The 26,357-nt window shown below is 41.8% G+C and overlaps 1 protein-coding gene across 6 annotated transcripts in view; it reads left to right on the forward strand.

The window, feature by feature from the left end:
* Positions 1–26,357, forward strand: part of PDE5A (phosphodiesterase 5A) — an 869,998-nt gene that overhangs the window by 766,045 nt on the left and 77,596 nt on the right. For all 6 annotated transcript variants that reach the window (XM_078675926.1, XM_078675927.1, XM_078675930.1 and 3 more), the window contains exons 15-17: positions 6,833–6,920; positions 11,108–11,208; positions 11,560–11,637. In XM_078675926.1, coding sequence (XP_078532052.1) covers positions 6,833–6,920; positions 11,108–11,208; positions 11,560–11,637 — 267 coding nt within the window. The remainder of the gene's footprint in view (positions 1–6,832; positions 6,921–11,107; positions 11,209–11,559; positions 11,638–26,357) is intronic.

The following is a 26,357-nucleotide window of genomic DNA, read 5'->3' on the forward strand; positions in this document are numbered from 1 at the left end:
AATGGATTTGAAATTTTTCTTTTATAGCAAAACCTCTTCCGAGGTTGACGCACCAAGACGTTTCTGATCTGGTACCTTGGGATGACAGCTGTATGAATACCTTCACTGAGCTGTGAGAATGCCTTTGTAAGGCCCCAGTTCTGGGAATGCCTAATTATAGCAAGTGCTTTGTATTATTCTGTGGGGAAAGGGAAGCCTGCCCACTTTTACTACTGACACAAATGCATGGAAATAGTTACAGGCCAGTCGCCTATTTTGGCTACTCTTGGCCCTGTTGCTGCAGTTTTGTTTATATATTTTAAAGTGGCTGCATCTGTTTGTGTGAGTCCTGAACTGTGTGAAAGCATAGTCATGGAACATGCACTGACTGGGTTTGTACCCCATTCAGTTGAAATACTGTCGACCCATACTCGGACACAGTATCTAACTAATAATCGACTGACGAGGTAACAACAAATACTTTTGGGCACTGAGAATGGAACCCATAAAAGGTGCACAATTCTGAATCCATCCATTCTATTGCCACTGCCTGGAAATGATTCTGTAACTGATGAAGTTGAACATGATTGCTTGGATGTGAATGAGTTGTGCACAAAGCCTACATGATGAACCTTTGACGTGAATCTGATCATGTGTTGTTTGTTGATGGTTCCTGTTTGTGAGACAGTGAAGGAGATCTAAAGGCTGCTTATGCCATTTGTACAGTTTCAGGTGTTGTTGAATCATCATGGTTGCAAGGATTGTATTCAGCACAGTTTGCTGAATTGATTGCTTTGACATAGGCTTGCAGCATTTCAGAACAACTCAGGGTGACATTCTTAACCGATAGTCAGTATGGCTTTGGAGTCATATGGGACTTCAGGCAATTGTGGTCAAAGCGTGCCTTTGTGGCTTCCTCCAGATCACCTACACAAAATGGAGAATGTGCGAGGAACCTTTTGCAGTGTCTACAGTTGCCTGCCCAAATCGCAGTAGTTAAGTGCGTAGCTCATAGGCAAGGCACTGACTACATGACTGTTGGCAAAAAGATACGCTGACGAGATTGCCAAACATTGTGCATTTAATTTACATACCTTTAATGGGGATTTGGTCAATGAAACATCAGACGTCACAAATTGCAACTTGTTGTTAACTGCTATAGACACCTGAGATGCGGTTAAGCGATTGCAGGAAGAAGGGACAGAAGCTGAACAGTAAAGTTGGGTGCGAGCTGGATGCACCAAGAGGGAATGCGAAGTTTGGGTTTACACTGGTGACAAACCTGGATTACCTGATAGTTTGTTATCACCTATGGCTAGACATTATCATAGTCCTGTACATGTAGGAAGAGATGCAATGATGCGCGTCTATCAACAGGTGTTGTTTAAGCCCAGATTCAGATTGATTGCTGAGAATCTGTGCCACCGATGTGTGGTGTGTCAATAACAAAATGGTGGAAGAAAAACACAAGTTACAATGAGTCATGTAGGGAGATTGGGAGGTCCATTTAACCGAATGCAATTAGACTTCATTGAGATGTCGCTTTGCAGTGGTTTGAGATACCTCTTGGTCATTGTTTGCATTTTCTCAAAATGGGTGGAAGCTTATCCAGCACGAAGAAATGACAGCCACACAGTAGCTAAATTGGTGTTGAGGGAGTTGATTCCAAGGTTTGGATTTCCAACTTCTCTTGAGTCCGACCAATGAACTCATTTCAACAATGAGGTCCTGAAAATGTTATGTACAGTATTATAAGTTGAGCAGAAGCTCCATTACAGTTACCGTCCAGAGGCTTCTGGACTCGTGGAGCAGAATAATGGCACATTGAAATCCAGATTGGTGAAGGTGTGTGCTTTATTGTCTTTGTAGTGGCTCAATGTATTGGCTTTTGTGTTGATGAGTCTGAAAAGTATGCCAGACAGGAGGACAGGATTGTTGCCCCATGAAGTCATCATGGGCAGAATGATGAGCCAACCAGATGTTCCTGCAAATGCTCTTGTCTGTATTGCAGATGACTTAATATTGGACTACTGCAAAGGTTTGGCTGATGTGGTACGTTCTGGGTCACACTAGGTCGGAGAGGTTGCCATTGGAGAGGGCCCTACCAGGTGATTTGGATCAGAAACACTGCTGTGAAGTGTGGAGGTCTTCCAAATTATGTACACCCCTCCAATACTCACAAACTCCCATGTCCTCTTAATGATACAATAGCACCTGTTCCCGATCTGCATGTGGTTACAGTGATACAGAGGGAGCAGGTTAGTAAAACTGTTGGGGACCAGTAATCAACAGGGACAGCACTTGATTGGCTAGAGGGGGATTTGACAGTCAACTATTGTCAGTACGAAGAGTTCCAGCCAGCGGCATTGACTACGAGAAATACAGATCCTAATGAAGTATTCAGTACAGCAAGAAAGCAAGTTGTACCTGGAAACCGTAGGCCCAGAACAGGTGAGTTACTGACAAACTGCCTGTGGAAGGACGAGTACAATAAACCATTCCTGAAAGCTCCAAGTAGTCTGATCAGAGTGACAGTGATGATGAGTCAACAGCTGTAAGGAGATCAAAAAGAGCGAGGGTACCCAGCCAGAAGTTCTCATCTCCTCAATGGATTTATCTGGCAGAAAACGAATGGGAACAAGAAGTATCTACCTTTTGCTTTAACAATACGAGTCCACCTGAACCTCCTTAACATGAACTTTGTTGTGTATTTGAATTTTAATCTTGGTTTACCACTTGAAGGACTGACACAATTTATCCTAAATATACTCATCAACGAAGCTGATCTGTGTATTTTTCCATACTTAACAGAACTATTGAACTGTGCTTTGGTAATTTTGTGCCGAACTTTGCTGAACTGCTCAAACCACTTGCTGCTATTTTTTAATGTTTTTTAGTCAAACTGTCTCAATCTGGAACAGCCATGAAGTCTAACACTGAAATCTCTCTTAGATGCAAATGTGTATATGCAGGAATCTTTTCTGTTATTGCCTTGATATTAGTTGCATTGCTTATTATTTTAAACTTGCCACATTAAGTACCCATAGGAGATTCTAAGCTTACAACTTCTTTCAAAACTGCCATAACTTATAGCACTGATTGTATTTTTTTGAATAACAAGAATTTACCTCTTGATTTTCCGAAAACTGATCGTTCACTAAATGTCTTCACTAGTTTCCTGAACGGCTACATTGGCACAATGGATGCTAGTGATTGCTACTTATGTATGCAATTACCTGCATCAGTTGCTGAAAGGTGTTACCTACCATAGTTTACCATTAACATATGGAATTTCTAGCAATGTATTGACTAGTTTGTTTTATGGCACTGATCATTTGCATTATTATTCAAATATTCAAATAAAGATCAGATCTTTTCTGAACTTCCTGTACTAAATAACTTAAAACCACATCTTGAAGCTTCACTACCTGAGACTATGGGCTATCTGTTTAGACCAACTCAATCCTTAGACATGGCTTTTGCGCAGAGAAATAACCTAACATGTAAACTAGGGAAAGCTGAAAAGAAATTCTTAGATTTAGTAGAAAGTAGACAAAATAATGCGCCATTAAAACTATTCTACTTTCTAAATGAACTCTTTGGAACTTACCCGAAGAAGAACATAAAATAGCAGAAGGAATGGGTACATTAGCTTTAGACAGGCAACATAAAAGAAAGCTTTGTGTGTGTATATATAGAAAAAGGTCAAACAATAATACAAAATGTGTAGGTTTTAGGGAATCTGAACATGCATTTGATGACTATTAGAACTGGGGAAGATATTTAAAAGGAGTCAATCCTATCTTTCCTGGAGTGTATTATATTTGTAGGAAGAATGCTTTTTATAAATTGCTGAAAAGATGGTAAGGAAGTTGTAACGTGGGAATTATTTTTCCAAAAATATATCATGTGAAACAAATTGAGGAAGAATTAAAAGAGCATAACAGGAGAATGAAGATGGGTGTGAGTGCAAATGAGATAGTGGGTGAAATTTTTGGAGCTCTAATACCTTATGTAGGAGTAGCATTAAACTCACTCAAAATTAGAAAACGTTCTATTATTGACAAATTAGCCCCCAGTAAAACTGGAGTATTTTCTGTTTTGATATTCAAATGATTTCAATAAGATCAATGGTGATGTAAAACCGGCTTGCCCTAGGCACCCCTCTTGCGAAGGAGGGCAAAGTCTGTTGGTTGTTAAAGGTTCAACAATGTTATACCTACATACCGGATAAGAGTAGGGATTTAGAAATCTACATTAAAAATATTACATATTTAAACATAGACTTGAAATAAAACTAATTGCGTTGTGCGCATTGCATCGCTTTTGGGGATGCAGTGCAGGCAACAAAATTTGTTTTATTCATTTATATGTTTACTTACCTGTAAAGCTCCGTAATCCATAGAATACTACTCCCCACCTTGCCACTCCCCCTCCCCACGTCACCGCCCTGCAGGTACACCCATTACCGACCAAGGCTGCTGCTTTTTTCTCTGATGTCAGAACTCCCATCTGGAGTGCAACTCCTGCAGAGAGTATCTTCCATCTGCCTCTACGCTCAGTAGTTACGCAAACTGTAATTCCGGTTATGCATTCTTGCTTTGTGTCATTCGCTGTCTCTCTCTTTCTCTTTCGAGCAGTCAACTTGCATAGACACTATCATCATTGAGCAACACCCCATCTATGCTCATAGCTCCCAGACAACACTCAGTAGACAATAATGTACAGCCCCAATGCATCTCTCATGACCCATGGTACATGCACATATAAACCCATTCAGCATATCCATCAGACATTTTTTTGGCATATTTTATATAGCGCGAACTCGACCCGAAGGTATTGGAGCGCTTTACATGAGCACCGTATTTACATTACACATTCAGGCACGGGGAGATTAAGTGATTTGCCCAGAATCACAGGATCTGGACGCAACCTTGAGGCTCGAACCCTGTTCAGCACAGCAGTTCAGTACAAGACAAAAATATATTACTTCTCGCAGCATCATATAATAGACCCCATGTGGTCCTCTGAGTAATAATCAAAACTTAAAGCATTTAGGCCTTAGAACAACCCACTGAAAGGAGGCTAAAGAGCCAAAATTATCTCTAAAAACATTAGAGTGCAGTAAGTTGACATAAGTAAACATAGTTAAGCAAAAACCAAAAGAAACAGAACATTCCCAGCACTGCGGGTATAAATTGTTTTATATGCAGAAAAATATTTTCATTTATTTAAAAAACAGGATCTGCTGTGTTTGTTCTGGAACACCCCTTACTTACCCTGAGACTATGAGCAGAGGAGTGTTTTGTGATCTCTAACTCTGCATTTCCAGATAAAGACGTATTTTACAGTCAAAAGACTTTTAAACCAAACCACCGGTTTCTCTTTGGTAACTTCAAATATTGCATTAGGTGATCTAGATGTTTGATTTGTGTCAAAATAGAGAGCAGTGCCTTGTAGAAATTGAAACATCTTTAGTCCTGTGGCACACAAGTTGATTTATAAAGCTTGTCATCAAAAAATGAGGGACAACGTGGTTTCTCCATTTTAAATTCCCCTTGGTATTTCAGAATATCCCAAGTTGTGAGGCAGATTACAAAAAAAGTAGTGGAAAAATAGGACATTCAATGCATTCTGTTAACCATGTTCTGTTTTGTCACATACATTTTAACGTCGTGTATTGTATTGTAGTTGCATTTATATAGCGCTTACTGCCCCTGATGAGGTGTTGAAGCGCTTTTTTAGGCGAGTAGCATGCTACTCTGGAACAGTGTTTGAAATGGAAAAGTATAAGTGCAGGTACTCTACCATTGTACCCGATTGTGTTTCTGAGAAGTGCTGGTACTCTTGAATTAAAAGTATTGAATATTCCTTTCAAAATATAAACGTGCGGTTACTCAGTACTGGACAGTACCGGCCCATTCAAAGCACTGCGTGAACCAAAAAAGGATTAAGAAGCAGAAAACACATTATCCTAGTTTGTTTTTAAAATGCCCGACTTTTATTGTGGTTTAATCCTGAAATCAAATGTTGGTCAACAGACGACCACGAGGGGAAATTAAATAAATAATAAATTTTCCTCGCCGTCGTCTGTCGAAATCCCCATCACCCGACCACTATTACCTATACAGGCCGAGGATGCTTTTTAGAAAGGTCTGCATTGGACACTTTTCCTAAACATTCTAACAGCATCATGTTGCTTTCCTGATTTGTTCAGACAGTGGTGTAGCGTAAAATGATGCCCCCGCAGAATATGATGGAGGCGTTGACCCTCGTATATTACACATACATTCAATGACCTTGGGCTAATGGGCTTTCGCACCATGAAGGGTTGAAGGCCACCTGGGATCTTGCCCCTTCCAGAAGGAGGCACAGGGGTCTGCATTATAAACTGTGTTCAAAGCCATGTCAATGTGCTTTGAATAACTTTCAGGATAAGGAATAGTGTGAAAAATTCAGCAACACTCTACACAATTCACCTGGTTTTTTGTAAAAATACCCTGTAACTGTTCCCATACACAAATCTGACACTCAGACTCAGCCTGTCAAAGTGTGCGCCAATCATGTTATGCGCATGCTGCACTGTTTGCAAAGATGCATATACGTTTCATGTAGGTAGTCAGCAAAGGGTGTTTTTTTCAACCTATGTGTGTGTGTAGATTGCAAAAATAAAAACATTTTGATTTTTATCCTGTATGCAATATTTAATGGGGTAACCACTGTTTTTCCCCCAATATGCAAGCAGTAAAACAGTGCAAAAGAGTGTTTGGTCTTTCAAAGCCATGTAATGTGACAAGACCTGTGATTTGTGATTGTAGGTTAAGGTGGGTATTTTTCTTCTTCTTTTCATCAGGAGTGAACATCCACTTGCTCAGCTCTACTGCCATTCCATAATGGAGAATCACCATTTTGACCAGTGTCTGATGATCTTAAACAGCCCTGTAAGTACCTAATCCATGTAATAATATTGTTTTCTGGTTCAAGTCTGTCACCATGACTTAGTCCTTGCTTTCGCTGTCACTTGTTTTATGGAAGTGCTACAGAACAGAGTAAATGTAAAACAATCCTTCTTACATCTGGATACAGCAGGGACATACTAAAACCAACCCTTAAAGTTATTTTTGGGGATGTAGTATTTACTCTGCTTCCAGAGTAGGGTTGTTGTGGAAGGTTTACCAATATATTTCAAGACTGGTCACTACAATTATGAAATGCCTCAGTGCTGCGCATAGGAAGATGGATCTTTTCTGTCAGGGTTTGAGAAAGGTTTTAGGGTATCCAGCCGATAGTCACAATACTCCTCAAATCGCTCCGGAGACACTAATTAGGGGTGGGCGGAATTTGTGTAGTTGCGCTACGCAAAGCTCTGAGAAAAGGTAAAAAATCTCTGCGAGCATGCAAAAGTTCTGCAAACACGCGGAATTGCTTGTTCCGTGTGTTTGCGATGCTTTTTTCCTGTTTGCGAACGCTGTTTGCGTGCTCAGGGAGAAATATCTCACGGACACGTATTTTGAAAGTGGAAACAAGCAAAAAATTCTGCGAAGCCGCGGATCACGGAATTTTTGGCAATTCCGCATTCTCCGCGGAACGCAAAATTACCCGATTTCCGCAAGCAGAACGGAATTTACCGCCAAGGACTAACTAGTATGTATATATGGTCAGACACTAGTATGTATATATGGTACCAGAAAGCACTTAGGGGAAAATGGAATAAATGGAAAACACAGGCGTCTTGTCAGGGCATGGACACTGCTCGTTACAAGGTCTCTGAAGGATGCAGAACTAAACACTCAGGGTTTTCTTTGAAGACAGCACATCATTTAAAACATTAGAAGAGCATAATATTATATGAAAAAGGGAACATTAGCAAGATTAAACAAGGTGTCAGGCTTTCCACTCACCTAGGCAAAGGTAGTGATGACAAGACCAGTCATCAACCAGACTGCTAATGGTAAATTCCAGGACGGACAGGTGTAGCAAACGCAGGGCACGCAAAGCTCTATGTATGTAGGTAAAGGAAGCACAACACAAACAAACCAACAAGGCGGACAGGTAACTCAATAACAACAGAGAAAACCAAGTCAGAACTGAAAAAGTGAAAAAAAGATAACCAAGTGAAGGCATGCTGACCAGGGTGATGAACAAGCAGGAGCCACTGCAACTTCTAAGTGTTGCTAGGCACTGATAACAGGATGCTTTGATCCTGCACCCTCATCACCTGGAAGGAATCCACACCATCCTGGAAGCGCTGTACAACTGGGGCATGTTCTTTCGTCTAGTCTACCTCCTAGATGCCACCCCCTCCTCCCTTCATTCTTCGTGGTCTTCCTGTTCTAAAGAAAATGTGGGATGGGTTCTGTTGGAAGTAACGTGAGTTCCTTATATTTCCATTTTGAAAACTAGGGCAACTGAATGCACCGAAAATGGAGAAAAAGGGCAATATACCAGGGATGTATTATTATCTGGGAAGACAGGACATGCTGCATAAAGTAACACCCTTCTGATCGCAAAAAATGATTCTTGGTAAAGAAAAATAAAGGTTATTGAATACATTTGATTCAAATATTTAGTCCAAATCTCTAACAATCAGGCTCGTGTAATTTATAGCAATTTGATACCAGTGTTAGATGAAGTAAAAACATATTTGAACTAGGCAGCCAATGTCAACAGAGCTTGTATTTGCAAAAAATGTTTACTTCTAAATGAGTTTAAGCATTTAAAGCAGACCTCAATGTAACAATAGTGACAAACCAGTTCCATTGCAGTTGACTCTCACTTGTTAAGAAAGGATAGATACTAGAGTGTAGGTGAGAAAAGAGGATTAACTAGGAAGCAAAAAATGGAAAGCTACAGAGGCGTGGGTGCATCCTTTGATGACACATGCCTCTTCTCTAGATTCTCACTAATGAAGATAGTGCATGCCATTCATAGATGCAAATTTGATCTCCGCTGTACGTCTTTGGCATAGAAGGCTCTGAGGACAGAGATTAGGAAGTTGCCAATTTCTGAAATGGCAAGCCTTCTACAAACATTGTATGTGTTTATTTGACCTTGCCTAATTTATTTTTAAGGAAGGAGTTCGGAAATTCATTTAATTCCCACCCACACGATTGACATTATTTTGTTGTTATGTATGGAGAGCTTATGTCGTGAATGTCACATTCTAAATGTGATAATTCACTGCTGTGACATAGCAACATTAAGATATAGATCTCATAACACACTGTTGCTGCGTCAATCATAAAGGAATTCCCATCTCTGGCTGGGAGCAGCACTGGAATGCTGGGAGCTCAGCATTTATGTATGGCTCCCCCATTACTTCACTGTCCCTGCTTAGCAGTTGAAAGCAGGGGTAGATGATTTTGGGGTCCCACATAATATAAAATGATAGATCGTAAAAAGCAAATCATGGGGATTTTTGTTTTTACCTCGGGGTTGGGAGTGACTTCATAGACAACTTGAGCTTCACTGTTGTTGTCTATGTCATGTCACTCAGAACCTCTCAAGGATAAACATCCCCGTAATTCACTGTTACCCATTTATAATTCTATATATTAGGTATGGCTCTCGAAGAGCACAACTAACGTGAAAACCAGATTCAAAATCTGGTAATTCACTGCTGTGATGTAGCAGCAGATGTTAGCAAATGCAGTCACACTTTGTTGCTGCCTCATAAAGGACATCCAGGCTGCTCTGGCAGGGCTCTCAAAGAGCCCATCAGGGCAAAGCTGGCAGAGCAGCGAGCACATCAGGAGGGAAGGGGAGAGGAGGTGGAAGGTAGGCGTTGAGGGTGGGGGTGCATGGCAGAAAACCAGAATTTGGGGGTTTTTTTGTGACATGGAGGAGAGACCACCATGTTATGTGTGGCTTCCCATTAGACCTCTATCCCTGCATAGTACATGAAAGCAAGAGCAGATACTTTGGGTGGGACCTACATAACATAAACATTATAGATGGTTAACAGTGCACACCAGGGCTTTGAATGATATCATAGACAACTCGAGCTTCACTCTTTTTGTCTATTTGATGTCACTCAGAACCCCTTAGTAAAAACTTCTTGAATATTCACTGTGTTTCCCAGGTATAATTCTATATGTCCATCATGTTGGAACATCAATTAAATTATATGTTTTTTGGAAATGATTTGCTATAATGCAACATGTGTGATTACTTGTATTGTTGATAGAGTAGTGATGCACTCTCGTGTCATTAAAAGTGTGTAACTGAACCAGAGCCCACACAGTCATCCTACAACATATTGTTTGCCTTACATTTGTGGTTGCTAGCATTTTATCCAAAAGTGTTGGAGTTTCTGTTAAGCATCACTGCATGAGCATTACTTGCTCCTCTACCCACACTATTAATTAATGTAATATAAAGACACTGCTATTTCAGCGTCCATTATAGGTTCGGATGAGCCGGAGCCACACCAGATTTTCAGGGGGCTCGCTGACTGCAATAATCAGCTTTATGTAGACCATGTCAAAGTCGAGGTTCCCTTGCCCTATTTAGAGTCGGGATGTTTTGGGTTTCTGACGGTGGAGCCTCAGCTGGCCCTGCTATCGGAAACTTCTGATCTGATGGTCCATTCACCACAGGGCCCTCAGCTCATAGCGCGGAGGGACCATTGCTAGACTTGGGCAGACATATCACTCAATAATCCCGGCACATCAGGGTCATTCATTTTCTGTTTTGTAACAACACACTCCAGATTTTGAAGTTACTTGAAAATGCCTGGTGACCCAACTGCTATGCTCTAAATGACCCCTTGATTAAACTTTCCATCAGAAAGTGTTTTGAGAAAATTTGGGGCAAAACTTTCTTTTTAATCAAGTTTGTTCTCCAAGCAAAAAAAGTAGTCTTTTAATTGTAGAAGACCGTGCATCAGAAGCTTAGGAACTTTATGTCCAGCTACATATTTACCATCCCCTTGTCTTTTATCTTCACATCTGTATATCATAGCTTTAGTCATCATTGTCTCTTTTAAAATACCTTTAACACACTCTTCCAGCAGGACACACAGAACCTGCTGTATTGCACAGCTGTAACAAAATCCTCATGCAACTTGATGGTAATGTAGCATTATGATTCAGTGACAGCACTTCTTTTTGACCTTTATTTTATCTAGGGAAACCAGATTCTGAGCAGCCTGTCTGTGGAAGAATACAAGACTGCACTGAAAATGATAAAGCGAGCGATCCTTGCCACAGACCTAGCACTGTATATCAAGTAAGTTGCTGTAATATGCAATTTGTGCTACTATTGCAGTAAAAATACGAGTTTTTAAAGCACGAAGGGGCTAATTTACAAGCCCTTGGCAACGCCAGAGTGTCACTTTTTCCCATATTAAAAGTGACGCACCAGTGGCGCAAGGGGCTTGTAAATAAGCGCCAACGTTTTTAGACACATGATAGCTCAAGGAGAGCAGTTCAGTCAGTTACCTGCTATTTGACAACTTTTAAGTAAATTCCAGTAGGTCTATAAAAGTAGTTGAGCAGCTGTCCATGCATCATATGGTGTGAAAATTGTGTTTACTCTGGTGGGCTTTGCATGGCTGCTAAATATTAGTTTTCTTATTAGGAGGCGTGGAGAATTTTTTGAACTTGTGAGGAAGAAGAAATTCAGCTGGGAAGATACACACCACAAGGAGTTGTTTCAGTAAGTAAGGCACCGTTTGTCACAAAAAACTACTTTTGTGCTGTGTTTATGTGTATACTGCTTTATTCATTAGCCCTCTCCACTGCTGGTCATTGTAACTCTGGGATCACCAGCCTGTGATATTCTAGAAGAGTTTTCCTTTGTTTTTTAAATATTTTTTTTTATCTGGTTTTGTGTAGTATCAAATAAAACAGTCAACATGAAATATGTATGTAAATAACAAGAGAGAAGTGAATATGGACAATCACATTGTACATTTGTTCTTTCGTACTCTTCAGAATATTCATTTCGGGGTTCAACCATCCAGTCCCCACTGTATGAAATAGAATATATAACAGCATGCTTTATCTCATATATTAATTGAAAGATATACATATCCTATGAGGCAGTGGTGGTCCTTGCACCCCGGGGGTTCCGCGAGGCCTACTCAAGGAGAGGGAAGCGTCTTAAAATTTGTAATAATATTTAAATTAATACATTAATATGAATAAAGCATTCAAAATTAAGAAGCAAAATTGAATATATGAAAACCTTTTCTATATTTGATTGTGAATCAAACAAAATATTTAAATATTTGAGCATTTCTTTTTGTAACTTGTTTTTGTATTTTTGTGTATAGTTTGTAGTTCAAATCATAGAAATTACTTAGGCTGGGGGTCCAGAGCTTCCAATAATGATTCAGCAGGGGTCCCAGGATTCACGTTATGATTCAGTGGGAGTCCACAGAATTAAAAAGGTTAAGAACCACTGGGATAATATATCTAATCATCCATACCCTCCAAGTCGTGGTACTCTACCCAGCCTCCCCATATCCTCCGGTGTTTATGAGGGCAGCCTCTGGCCTCATTCATTGGTCTTTCTGTTATGCAGCGTTTATCCAAATCTCACCTCCATTTGACCATTCTGGGATGAGTTTCTGGACTCCAGTTCTGTGCTATATCTGCTTAGCTAATGTTAGCCCCAGTTGTATATCACTCTTATAAAGCCCTCATCTTCAAATATGTTCAGTAATCCTAATATTTGGGGTAAGGTCCAAGGGCCGCTTCCCAGAAGGGTCCAAACTTGGGACAGGTCCAGATTGTGTGGAGGAAGTCTCCTATCTCCACCAGATATCTTAGGCATACCGGTCCTGGGCCTCACTGGAAGCACCTGAGTCATTCAGGGGTTAGGTATATCCTGTGTGGATGTTTGAACTGTATCAGACTAAATCTGTTTGAGATGGCAGCCTCCCTTGGGGCCATGACTGCAATGGTCTATGCTTTGTCATCTAGGTTGCAAATAACCTTTTTGCAAGCCACTCTGAGTTGTGGGAATGTGTTTGAAGGGTGAAATACTAGAGTTCTATATAAACAGGAGGTAGACCATGGTCAGTTTTTCCTCCAGGGGGTTATACCCATATAAATCATCCAGCCTCAGCAATACAGGATTATGGCATGCCAGAATTGGTGATACGTGCAAACTTTTGTGCAGAGCATGCCAAAATCCTCCTTCATGTCTGAGAAATTTTTCAAAATGAGTTAACCACATCTTCAGGCACCAAGATCCTGAGTTGGTCTCATCCTTTAAATCCCTTTAGGAGGACCACTTCAGCCAGAGTGGTTCTGGACCACAAAGAGCCCTGGAGAATTATGACCCATAGCCTTCAGCTCCACGTCGTACACTTGGTTCTTAGCCGGTCCCAAATGTGAGGAGGAAATCCATTCTATTATAATAATTAAATGGGCCACTGTATAATAGGAAGTGATGTCCATCGTGGCCAGGCCCCCATCTTAAGTGAATTTACAATTTCTGGCCAGTGAAACCGGAGGATGGCTGCCTTTCCACCGGAAGGCGTGCAAGGCAGATGTCAATGTGTGTAGCAACCGACATGGTAGAGCGACATTCTGCACTATATATAGGATCCTAGGGAGTGTTATAATATTCAGCATTGCCCTCTACCAAGCATAGAGGAAGGATATCCAGTGTTGGGAGTCTCAGCATACCCCCTCTATCATAGGTGTGTGCTACTCCTTCTGCATGTGTGAGCTAGACACCTAGGCATCGTATACTGTGAGTATTAACTCAAATTCTAGTAGTCTCAACCCACTGGAGTATTTGGTTGGCGGGCATATAGGGTACATTCTGTTTTTAAAACAATTTGGTTTTAGCCCAGAAAAGTTACCAAATGCCTCTAGTGTCCTTTATCACCACTGAGCCAGAGTACAATCAGTTATTATGGTATATAAGTAAGACATTGGACATCCTTGTCTCTCCCCTCTTTCGAGGGGGAAGGCCTAGGACAGCACTCCTCTTGTCTGTATTTAGGCTTAAAGCTCACTGTAAAGGCAATGTGGGCAAGCTGGAAATGTGGTCCAAAATATTTGTGGCTTAGGATTGTGAAGAGATTGTCACAGGAGACACTATCAAACACCTTCTCAAAATCTATGACTAATACAGGGAAAGAATTAATTCAATATATGCCTTAGGATTATTACTTTGAAAGCCTACCTTATGTTATATCTGGTGGCTCAGAGGGGCATAAAGCCACTCTAGTCAGAGTGCATTAGTTTAGTGACAACTAGGGAAATAAGTATCACTACTATTTTAGCTAGAATTTTGAGCTCAGAATTAATTCGAGAGATTGCTCTGTATGATTCACATTGCTCTGGGTGCTGATTGGGGTTCAGTATAGTTACTATGTGCGCCTCGCCTAGTTCCAGGGGAAAGGTCCTGCAACTGCTTGTGTCTTCAAACAGCTCTAGCAATGGTTCTGCCAGTGGGCTGGCAAGGTCCCCTACATGGAAATCCATTTCAGCCTGGTGGTTTCCCAGGAGTTAGCTGCTGAATCACCTCTAGAATTTTAGCAACTGTGATAGTCATCTAATTGCTTTCTTTCAGTCTCCAACAGTGTTCGCATGAAGACATTGACTAGATATGCCTGAAGTGTATAGGGTGGGTGAATCAGAGGAAAGATTTAGGGAAGTACTGGGAGTTAGCGGTATCCAATGGATTAAGTGTAGGTAGCCCCATCTCGCCCCACAACCTGTGTTATATGTTTAACTTTCTCTTCCCTTTTTGATATCCAGTGTGTACGCTTTCTGATCCTAGAGCCTGTTCTCTGTTGTGAGCCACACCTTAGGGGCTGAGTCCATTTGGACCTGTTTATACATCAGTTGTGCATGTGTCAATTTATGAAATTTAGAATCTGTGGCATGGGTCTAGTAATCACATTCAGTGGTGTGTACCCCTTGTTCTAGGCTAAGTAGCTGCTGTGTATATTTTTGTTTTTGTTGAGTTGCCATGCTAATCTCCTGTCTGTATATGACTACGTTATATGGTTCCCAAAGTTTTGTGGGCAATTCTGCAGACGCTCTAATAATGTCAACATATTAAGTGTGGTGTCCAGTAGGGAGTCTCTGATCTCTGTCACCATGAGTTCAGGCGCCATCGGTCATCACTCACCAGTGGTTTGCCGTAAAACAGTAATTAAATCGGTGCATGGTCCGACAAGACCCCGGTATGTAGATGAATCTCTTTGATTAGGGACATGTCTGTTGCGAGTTTCAAGAAGTAATCAGTGTGGGTGAAGGATCTATGAGTCCCAGAAAGAAGGTGTATCCCACTTCCCCAAGATGTTAGTGATGCCATATATCACATAGATCCATGCTACTCAAGAAATCGTCCAGTGGCAAAATCCATGGCAAGATCGCAAGGGGTTATACTGCTCTATCTTTTGTGTAATCACCCAGGGCCGTAAAATCTCTTCCCCACCACAGTTATGCTAGTAGGCATCTCTAGAAGGATGGAGTCAAGTTGCGATAGGAAATTCTTTGAGAGTGGAGGTAGTGCATAGACGCAGCATAATGTGAGCAGCTTGGAATAGAGAGTGCCTCTCACAATGGTATATCGACCTCCCTCATCCTTCCAGGTATGCGTTACAGTCAATGGGATGTTTTTGTGTACTTATATCGGAATTCCACTGGACCCCTGATCAAATTGTGCTCGGGAAAGCATGAAGAAACAATACCTATTTAGTCATTAATAGAAATCGCCTTTTAAGTGTGTGTGCCCTATAATTGTTTCTCTTAACTATGTCCACGAGGCTGTAAGCATTCCATGAAAGCATTGCATTAGGGCTGGTGGGGAGAGCATGCTGGGTGTCGCTGCCATGATGTAGTATGGTATAGGAGAGCATGGACTGGGAAACCAGTTCCAAAGGCAAAAGCCCAAACAATATATCCAAATAACATGAAAACAATTCCAACCATCCCTCTCCATGCTCCATAACCTGTAGCATCTGTCATAGGTAATCGGCTAATATGCCTTGTAAAAGGAAGAATGGTGCAGGGGATTCCTGCATCTTTCTCCTTTCCCCTCATCATTTCCCTGGAAAATCGAAAAAACTTAACAGCAATTGCATTTGATGACTAGAAGATCAGATCAACAAAGTGGTGGAAAAACCTGAGGGTGATGTAGTTCATTAGGGAGTGCGTGGGTCCGTCAAAACCTGGACGCTAGGTGACAATGATACTCAGCAAGCAGTATGGGACCCATTACCTGTAGGACTTCGACAGTATGTCCCCATCACAGAGACTGTGAGTGTCTGTGTGGAATTTTCATGGTCCTTTCAGGTGGATTCATCCTCTTCTGACAGTGGACTCTCTCGGCTTATACTGCAAGTAGTGCGTGGATGTTTTGCTTATCTCTGCAAACTTTCGCCTTTAGAAGGAGCATCAGCCTTGACTCCAATAGTCCTGGGCTACCTATCTCTTGATGGCGTGTTCAGTTTTTACCTAATCGAGTCAGGTGTAGCTGTCTCCCTCCGCCTGTGGGCCCCTTCCTTGGTGCGGCCCTTCTTCAGGGATGGATTCACCAAGATGTAACCCAGGTCTGTCCTCGGCCCACTCACAGACCTCCTGTGGTGATTCAAAGAGGAAGGTATATTTCTGAAAAATTACATTTAGCTCAGTCAGATAGATCAGCACATAGCGAATGTTAATTGGGCATACTTTCTGTTTAATGTCTTCAATTTATTTACAGAGTGTTTGAACTGCCTCAAAATAACCTGGAAATATGAATATCCTTTGTAAGTCAAACAAGAGCGCATGAGTGATCCTTTCAGTCGGGCAGCCATCAGTATGTCATCAGGATTCAATTATTTTGCAAGGTGGGACTGTAGTAAATGGCCTTCGAGTGTGCGATGAGTGCATTCAATGATGAGAATTGCCTGTGGGAGACCCAGTCCTGAAGCCAGTGTTCTGGGAACCAGTAGAAGATCTCCCACGTCTGCGACCCCCAGGAATCCTAGAAAGTGCAGGTAGTTTTGGCGTGAATGCCCCTCAGCATCTTCCACCTGTAGTTCTAGGGTAAGAGTGACTTCTGTCAGCCTATTTACTTCTCGTCACATGTCCTTAAGGAATTTCCCCTCTCTGAGATTTATGTTTTGGTTGCTGTAATTCTTTCTCAAGCTTGTCTCAGGTCTTGGCGCAGTAGTGATAAGTCAATTCTTACTTTGCCTAGTTCAGCTTCTAATTAATATTTAGAAAACGGGATGTCCTGGAGTATTCTATCTGCAGATTGGTAGTTTCTCAATGGTATCTTATGGTGACACACAGTACTATTTAAGACTTCAAAATAAATATATAAATAAATAAAATAAAAGGTAACTGTCAAAATATAAAGAATGAGTATGAAAGCACTCAACCTACTTCCAAGGGCCACCAACTTCATGTTACTTTACAACAACCTCTAGAAAAGCTAATTGTAATAGGTGACATTTCAAGTTAGTTAAATGACAAAAGGCAGAGTCAATACTATTATTAATGATATAGGAAAAGAAATCCCAAAGGCTTTCTTAGATATTAGACACAGAAAAAAATGTTACAACCAATGTCAGTAATGGATGATAAAGCTGATGTTAAAAAGGTTTGTCCTCTAAATATATATATATATATTCTGGGACTTTTGTTTTTTAACATTTTATGAAGACTTACATTTTGACTCGAATTCACAATTGTTCCAACACATTTCCTGAGGAGTTTTGTGATTTATTTAACGGAAATGTTCACTGAATTTCAGTATATGATTTTCTGCTAATTACTTTTTACATTTATTATTTACGTCTTGACAACTATTTTTAAAAATATAGACTAAAATTGAAAGGTATTGTCTTATGTTGTTTTCAACTTAAATATTTTTCTGTTGTCTTGGGCCCAATTTACAAACAAAATTGTAAAATATTATTTCCAGGAATAGGTCCCTTAAAACTATGAATGAGTGAATGAAAACAGTACTTGTAAAACGCATGGTCACTCAAACAGACCATCCTGGCAATAACTCAAACACCATTCGTCCATTCAACCGTCGCAAAATAAATCAATCAGAAAATACCTAAAATTAGACAAAAGATGAGGACAGAAAGAAAGAATGCCCCTAAGCAATTTAATTAGGCGATGATACAGTTCATCCGGGACCAAGAATAACCAAGTTTTCAGGCTCTTCTTAAAGGTGACTTTATAGACCATGAGTCGAAAAGAACCAGTAAGTTGGTCCTAAGCCTTGGATCCCAGAGCAGCAAAAGATTAGCCTCCTATAGATTTAAGCCTGAGAGTAGGGGGCTTTACCAAATTAGAGTTTGAAGATCTAAGGGTCCTCTGCATCCTATAATGACAGAAGCGATCAGATAAATATTTATGGCTAGTAGCATGGAAGGACCGAAAAACCAGAACCCTCTTAACAGTGGGCAACCAATGCAATTCTCTGACCCCCCCAGAGAGGGGGAGATTTTTCTGGGAAGTCTGAGCACAAGCCTTGGGGCCAAATTTTGAACAACTTGGAGCCTGTGTAGAAGTTGCTTAGGCATGCCCAGGTGTGGTAAATAAATAATTTATTACCGGATCTATTTTTGACTATAATCAATAAACAGGTAGCTCAATAAATAAGAGTCAAGATTCGAGGTAGCTGAAGTTGACAGGCTTTAATCAAACATAAAGGACAGGAACAGGACAGCCTGTACAGGAATAGGATGGAAGGGCCCGACAGCTGTCGGGCAGGATCTGGGAATTGGCTAGCAAACTTTAATATCCGTGCACAATATATATATCAAAATAATTGCATTACATTCAATACAGTAGGCGTAGCAGTAGGCGGGGTTTGTAGCAGTCGCGAAAGATAAGGGCAAAACTGATGCAACAAGAAGGCGTGTACAGGGCGTATACATAGACATGTGATGTAAACGTAACAGAATATGTCATAAAAGGGGCGGAAACATGGAGGGGGCTACCTGAGCAGCTGGGACCTCTAACCTAGTGGTGCGCGCAAACTGGCAATGACGTGTTACCAGGGAGAACTGGGGGCTATGACTTCTGTGCTAGAAGAGGAGACTAAAGTCTGGAGTGTCAGAGCGACATGTACCCAGGCATATCTAGTATCTGTTGTTTAGAGTACATGTTGATAGAATCCAAAAGTTATCAGGGCAAAGGCTAATAGACTTTAAGACTGGTGCATGCATAATTCTATATGTAGTGCGTGTGTGAGGAATATTCTATGAATATTAATACAGTATTTCTCTTACATGGAGACATAAAGGCTAGACCATGCCGGAGACTATTGATGCGATTCAGTAGCTTAGGAATGCAGAGAAGGAGGGCTGAACTGATAACTAGAAACATAACATATTCTTGGCAGACTGGGAGGCAGAGCCAGGCCGGGCCGGGCACTGCGAGGCATGAAAGTAAGCTAAGGGTCAGGGATACAGGTGGGGGCTGTATCGCTCCTCGGAGAGGGTTCAGGAAACAGGAGCTGAATCTGAGTCCGGGCCCTTTTGAGGCCTAGAAACGGGGACAATTCAATGAATTAACGTGCACACTGTAAAATGTGGCAACGTAGGTTTACATGGGCCTAATATTCGTTGCTTTCACGAAGACTGGAAACTGGCATACTAGAGATGGACACAACTGTAATTGCGTCTTTAATCGATCAGAAGGGAATACATGCATATCGATCATACACATATAACATAAGATGGGGAACACCTAGGCACATACAACATGGCAAAATTTACTTTTCCACATTCCCTCCTTGTGCCCTACGTTTCCCTCAGGAAACATCTATATTCATGATACCATCTATCATTTCATATAGCATCATCTGTTCGTCTCGAATTGTCTTGGAACGGGACTTAGGACTAGGAATACAAGAGGTAGCACAAATGCCGCAAATCGCAGGGCCACATTGTATACAGAGGCAGCAACTGAATATGATCATTACTGCAATACCTAGAAATGACAATACTTTCCATCCCCAGGCAGATATGATACTCCAGAGCCAACCGGACCATGTCCAGGTGCCTGGATTCTGGTGTAACTGATGGGCAATTTTGTGAAGTCTGGTTATAGCTGAATAAACAGACGGCGTGTTATTTGGAATGAAAATGCAACAACTAGATCCGATGACTCTACATGCTCCTCCTCTATCGGCCAGTATGACGTCAAGAACGAGACGATTTTGGAGCACGACAAATCTCATAGCAGATTGCTCTTCGGTTAAGTTACCTAGAGCAGAAGTAGTCTCATTCACTACTGCTTCAAGGGTTCTGGTTAGTCTACGTATTAGCTTACTATTCTGGACAGGTCCTATAAAGAAGAAGAAACCTTTATTAAAGTCTTGATACTGTTCTAGAGTAGTTTCAGTTTGATCGACAATTGGGGACTCGATCTCCCTTCTATGCCTGACGTGTACTAGATGTGTGTTTCTGTGATAATCAGATGGGGCTAGGAAAACTGGTGGCAGTAGGAAGGCAATGTAACAGGTTCCATCCCAATCGAGGGGTAGACGAACATATGCGGTCTGACCACAAACAAAATAAGAATGACGTGAAGCTTTGAAAATAGATTTCCCACTGTCACTATACTCGACAATAGTAGTACAATCACTATGTCCTACATGTGTGGAACCATTCTTTCTGACACATAATTCGCCTTTGACTGGTAGTACTGAAATAGCAGGCAAGTCTGGAGTAGTATCAGACTGAACATTCAGGACCATAAAATTCGAAGAATAATTACCTAAATCATATACTTCATTTTCCAGATCTAACCCTGTTCTATGGGAGAGACCTTGCTTGTCTGGGAAACATGTTCTATTCAGAAGGGACATATCATTGGAGGATGACGTTAACGTGGACCATGCTCCACACGAACCATAATGTGAAAACGGATAAGGAAAGAGTGGCAGAACTCCCTTCGGTGTCTGGAAAGGGGGGAGTCGACCACACACCCAACAATTAGTAGCATTGCTGGTCTGGTGTGAATAGTGTAACATTCTTATAAATGTATTATTACGCATAGCAAGACGATAGGATAACTCGTGAGGAGGCAGATCACTAAATGTGTGCTCTACTGTAGTATTAGAAAACTTATTTACATGTGAACTTGGAAAACATAAATGTAATGCATAACTTGTGCAGGTAACCATCAAACTTAGAAACAATAAGAAACTTAGAAAAACAATACATCTTATAGAGTTTTGACTAACTCTCTCACTATGGGGGTCTATCTCATACATGTCAGATACCTGTCTAACCGTTTCACCCGAGAGGGACTTAGACAATTAAACTGGCTGACTTATTTTACTAGACCGGAGCTTTAACTTATACTCCTGTTGCGGAGTTTTCTCTAACAGAGTAACTTTCAGTTCAGGATTCAGATTAGGGTCTGGTTTCAGGCAGTCTTTAGAATTGGAAAAGTTCTTTAAAAATGTTTTTTCTCGAACTCCATGGAACTTCTTTATATGGCTCAGATGGACCCACCCCTTGCGGCCTTCCAACTTCACGGCCGTGCGGGTGGTCAGGAGGAAGAGTCGCGGCTCTTTCCAACGAGGCTCCAGCGGACTTGAACGATCAAAGTTCCTTACAAGGACGAGGTCGCCTGGAATGACCTCATGCGGTTTCACTTCGGTATTGTCTGGAAATGCAGCGGCAACCTGGGAACGACAAGAGTGTAGGGCAGACATCAAGGAAGCTAGGTAATCTGTCAACATATTACTGGAAACATCTGTAATACTGCGGGGTCTAGGTGTACCCCACATGTTTGGGGGGCGGCCGAATACGACCTCATAAGGGGACAGACCGGATCTGGAATGTGCAACCATCCTCATGAAGAATAAAGCAACTGGCAGGGCAACTAGCCAGTCTACACCTTTCTCTTTACATGTCTTGGCAATACGGATTTTCAGGGTCTGATTATGTCTCTCTACGAGACCGGCTGCTTCAGGATGGCGCACACAATGGAACTTCCACTGGTACCCTAACAAGAGGGAAACATGTTTCATTAACTCGGATGAGAATGGCTGGCCGTTATCAGAATACACGACCCTAGGGAGTCCATAACGGGGAAAGAATTCACGAACCAACTGCCTGGCAGTGGTCGCTGCTGTATAATCTGGAACTGGATATGCTTCTGTCCACCTGGACAAAGCGCATACAACTACGAGGACATACTTGAAACCTCGACATCGCTCCATCTGAATGTAATCCATCTGGAGGACTTCAAAAGGGTGGTCAGGGGGTTGGAATCCACCTTGTTCCACCGGGACACTTTTACCTGGATTGAATTGACAACATATCATACAGGTACGGACTTTCTGCTTGGCTGCAGCTCGTAAGTGCTTGTTGAACCAAAGGTTCTGAATACTGTCTAACATGGCTTTTTCTCCTAGATGTGCTGGACTATGTGCGGTATTAATAATGACTTGAACCATAGAGTCGGGGAGAAACCATGTGGCTTTTCCCTTCGTCAACCATCCTTGATCTGTCTGGACCCCTCCTTGTTCGGACCATTTCTTGATTTCTTCAGGAGTAGCATGTAACTGTATGTCTATGACATCTTGTGTAGGGTCCTTAACTGTCATACAAGTAGTCGGATCTGAAGTGAGTGTCTGTGTCGTGTTAACTGGAATGTCTGGAGTCTGAGCTGTAAGCTTGGCTGTTCGATCTGCTAGATCGTTACCTTGGGAAATAATGTCAGTAACTTTCGTATGTGCTTTGCACTTCATGATAGCGATAGCTGTCGGTAAATGTATTGCATCTAACAGAGCTTGAATGAGGAGACCATGCTGAATCTTGGTTCCATGAGAAGTCATGAAACCTCTCTCCTGCCAGAGCACTCCAAAGTCGTGTACGACTCCGAATGCATAACGTGAATCTGTATATATGTTTACTTTCAGGTTCTTGGCACGTATGCAGGCTTGGGTCAGAGCGACTAGCTCTGCTGCTTGAGCAGACAGGGTGTCAATACGATGTGTTTCTATAACTTCAGTTTCAGTAGTCACTGCATACGCGGCTACTAGTTCTCCTGTACTTGTTCTCATACATGAACCATCCACATAAAGTGTCAGGTCGGGATTAGGTAATGCAATGTCTGTCAGGTCTTGTCTTGGCTCAGTCATAGTGTTAACAACTTCCACACAGTCATGTGTGGTAGGATTTGAAGTAACTGACGGTAACAGTGTAGCAGGATTTAGAACGTTGCAGCGTCTGATTTCTACGTGTGGCTGGAACAGTGTCAGTTCATAACCTGTTAAACGTGCAATTGTCAAGTGCTGAGTCTGTGTTCGGTTTAAAAGAACTTCCACGGAGTGTGGGACTTGTACTGTCAGGGAATGTCCTAATACTATGGAATCACTTTGTCTGATAGCTAGAGCTGTGGCCGCAACTGACTTGAGGCACGCAGGCAGAGCCTGGGCTACTGGATCTAATGTGCTAGAAAAATAAGCACAGGGCTTGTATTGTCCTGCTTGATCTTGTGTGAGAACAGATAATGCAGTACCATCACGTTCTGTGACAAAAAGTGTAAAAGGCTTACTGTAGTTCGGTGTAGCTAGAACAGGTGCTTGGCATAAGGCTTTCTTTAATTCATTAAAACTAAGTGTATGTTCAGATGTCCAAGGGAGGACAGTCGATACGGCTGCCTCCTGTGTCGTTAACTGTATCAGTGGCTTGGCTAGAAATGCATACTGAGGAATCCATTGTCTGCAATAGGAAGTGAGGCCGATAAAAGCTCGTACCTCCTTTTGTGTCTTGGGCTGTGGAAGACTCGCTATTAACTGGATACGATCTGGTGTCAACTGCCTACCCCACTTGGACAGCAAGTGGCCTAAGTAGATCACTTGCTGGACACAGAACTGGAGCTTCGAAGGGGACACCTTGTGCCCCTGCTCGGCCAGGAAATACAGAACCGTAAGTGACGCACGCTCGCAGTCACGTTCAGAACGGGCTGTGATCAGTAGATCATCGACATACTGGAGCAGGGCAGTGTCAGTTGGCATGTGAATATTGTCTAGTTGTCTCTTAAGTGCTTGACTGTAAATACTAGGACTTTCTGTGAAACCTTGGGGAGCTCGTGTGAATTTATAGCTCCTTCCATTTAAACAAAAACCAAAAAGGTACTGGCTCTCTGGATGAATGGGGACACTGAAAAATGCATTCTTGAGGTCTATAACAGTGAAAAATGTAGCTTCAGAATCAATGGCTGTTAATAGGGAAGAAATATCTGGGACCACTGGGTACTGGGGTATGATACATTTGTTAAGCTCTCGAAGGTCAATCACTAATCGATATACTGGAGGTGCATTTGGATCAGTACGTTTCATGACTGGAATGATAGGAGAATTACATACATTGGAGTCAGTTTCTACAACCACTCCTTGAGCAATAAGCTCGTCAATAATTTTGGATAAGGCTGCTACAGCCTCAGGTGGCAATCTGTACTGTCTGATTCGTGGCAGGACTATACCTTGCTTGAGAGTCACACGATGGGGTGTGATGTGCATAAAACCTACATCAGTTGGACCTTGCGCCCATAGATGCTGCGGAACATTTAGTAACCTTGGATCAAAATCACGTAATACATAGTGACCTTTGAAGTCACGCAAAAACAATCGGACTCCTTCTGGAGAACAGCAAATAACTGCACCTAATTCTTTCAATGTTTTAATGCCTAACAAATTTTCTGGACACGACTTCGTAAGTAACAAATCAGTAGTTCGGGACAATGGACCAACTTCTAGGGAAACTGGTTTTGAAATCTCGTTAACAATTGGCTTTCCTGAAAATCCAAGGGAAACATTTTTAGAGCCTGAGAGCGGAGCCCCTGGAACCTCGTCATGACTGATAGTAGTCCTATTGCCCCTGTATCAATCAGAAACTTTCTGTCTTTCCCTAATACTTGACTGTGCACATAGGGACCCTCTTGATCTACAGGTATCTCGATGAGAGGCAAGCCTACCTCCCTCTCTAGGCTGTTTCATGAATACTGTTGATACTCTGGATACTCTGACTGAGCATACTGGTACATCTGTGTAACATGCTGTGTTGCAGCGATAGGCTGCGGTGCTGGAACTGTCTGTTGTGCATTCTGTGGTGACTGTGAAGTCTGTGAAACTTGTTCTTGTCTAGGCGGACGTGGTCTTTCTTTAGTCTTACCAGTAGCTATGTTGTGTTTCAGGACTGCACACTCGTTTATAAAATGACCTGGCTGTTTACAATAATTGCATGTCCCTTTAACGGGAGTTGCAGGATGACTGGCTTGATTCGGACCCCTCTTCTGACTGTCTTGTGGAACAGATTGTGCAACTAATACTTTCATTTTCGTATCTTTCATACGTCTCCTTTCATGTTCTTGCTCTTCCCTGATTCTGTTCTGGTGATACTGGAGCATCTGGAGCATTTGTGACGGGGTATTAGCTTGCCAGGTACTTTCGACTTTCAATACTCGATTTTTAACTTGTGGACTTGAATTCTCGACTAGTTTGGTAACAAAAAGATGAGGGTACGACTCGCTACTTGTCTTCAAACCACTGTTAATAATAAAACATTTCTCAAATCTAGAATAAAAATCACTAGTGTCTTCATCCTGTTTCTGTTTGCATGCTGAGATTGCATCCCAATCTTCCTTTTTCGTGGCTAGTAACCTTGGCAAAACTTGTATCAATAACTCGGGCAATTCTTTACATTTGTCCCCAAGACCGGTACCTGGTACTCGTATTTTATCTTCAGCTTCTAGAGCTGTCCAATCAATCTTTTTCTCTCCCACCTCCCATTCTTTTTCCTTGAGTTTTTCATATACCCCTGCGGGCAACAGGACCTTTAGCATTTTAATAATATCTGGATACGTGTATTCTCCCATTCTGAGCATGTCTTTTAATTCTCGATGGAACCCTGCTGGATCTTTGTCGTGACAGGGAATTAATTTCTTCATCTCTAAGAGTTCCATCTTTGTAATAGGGGTGTAAACAAATACTCGTTGCATTTCACCACCCGCTGTCCTAACTGGGTGTACTTCTCGTAACGGGTGCTGTCTATCTATGTAAAACGGTTTACTTTCTGGAGGTGAGACATGAACAAAATGCGGATTCAGGAACGTTCTATATTTGTGGCGCTGTTCTAGAATGACACTAATTAAATCGGTACCTAAACCTTTCCATCTATACTGGAGTAACTCGTTCAGAACATCATGTAACGGACCTGGATCAGAATGTTGACCCTCATACAGTGTAATGAGGTACTGGATCATATACATACCCACCAGTCGCTGCTCGGCTGGGGGCAGTTTCAGAAACATTTGTGCCACTATTTCGTCTGGAAAAGTGGTAGAATCAGTAATCCATCGGACTGCTGATCGGGCTAATTCTTGTTCATGCATGGTACTAAGTTCACTATAACCGATTCGTGATTTCAGAATGTG

Source organism: Lissotriton helveticus, chromosome 2_1 (genome assembly GCF_964261635.1).
Source record: "Lissotriton helveticus chromosome 2_1, aLisHel1.1, whole genome shotgun sequence".
Classification (NCBI taxonomy): domain Eukaryota; kingdom Metazoa; phylum Chordata; class Amphibia; order Caudata; family Salamandridae; genus Lissotriton; species Lissotriton helveticus.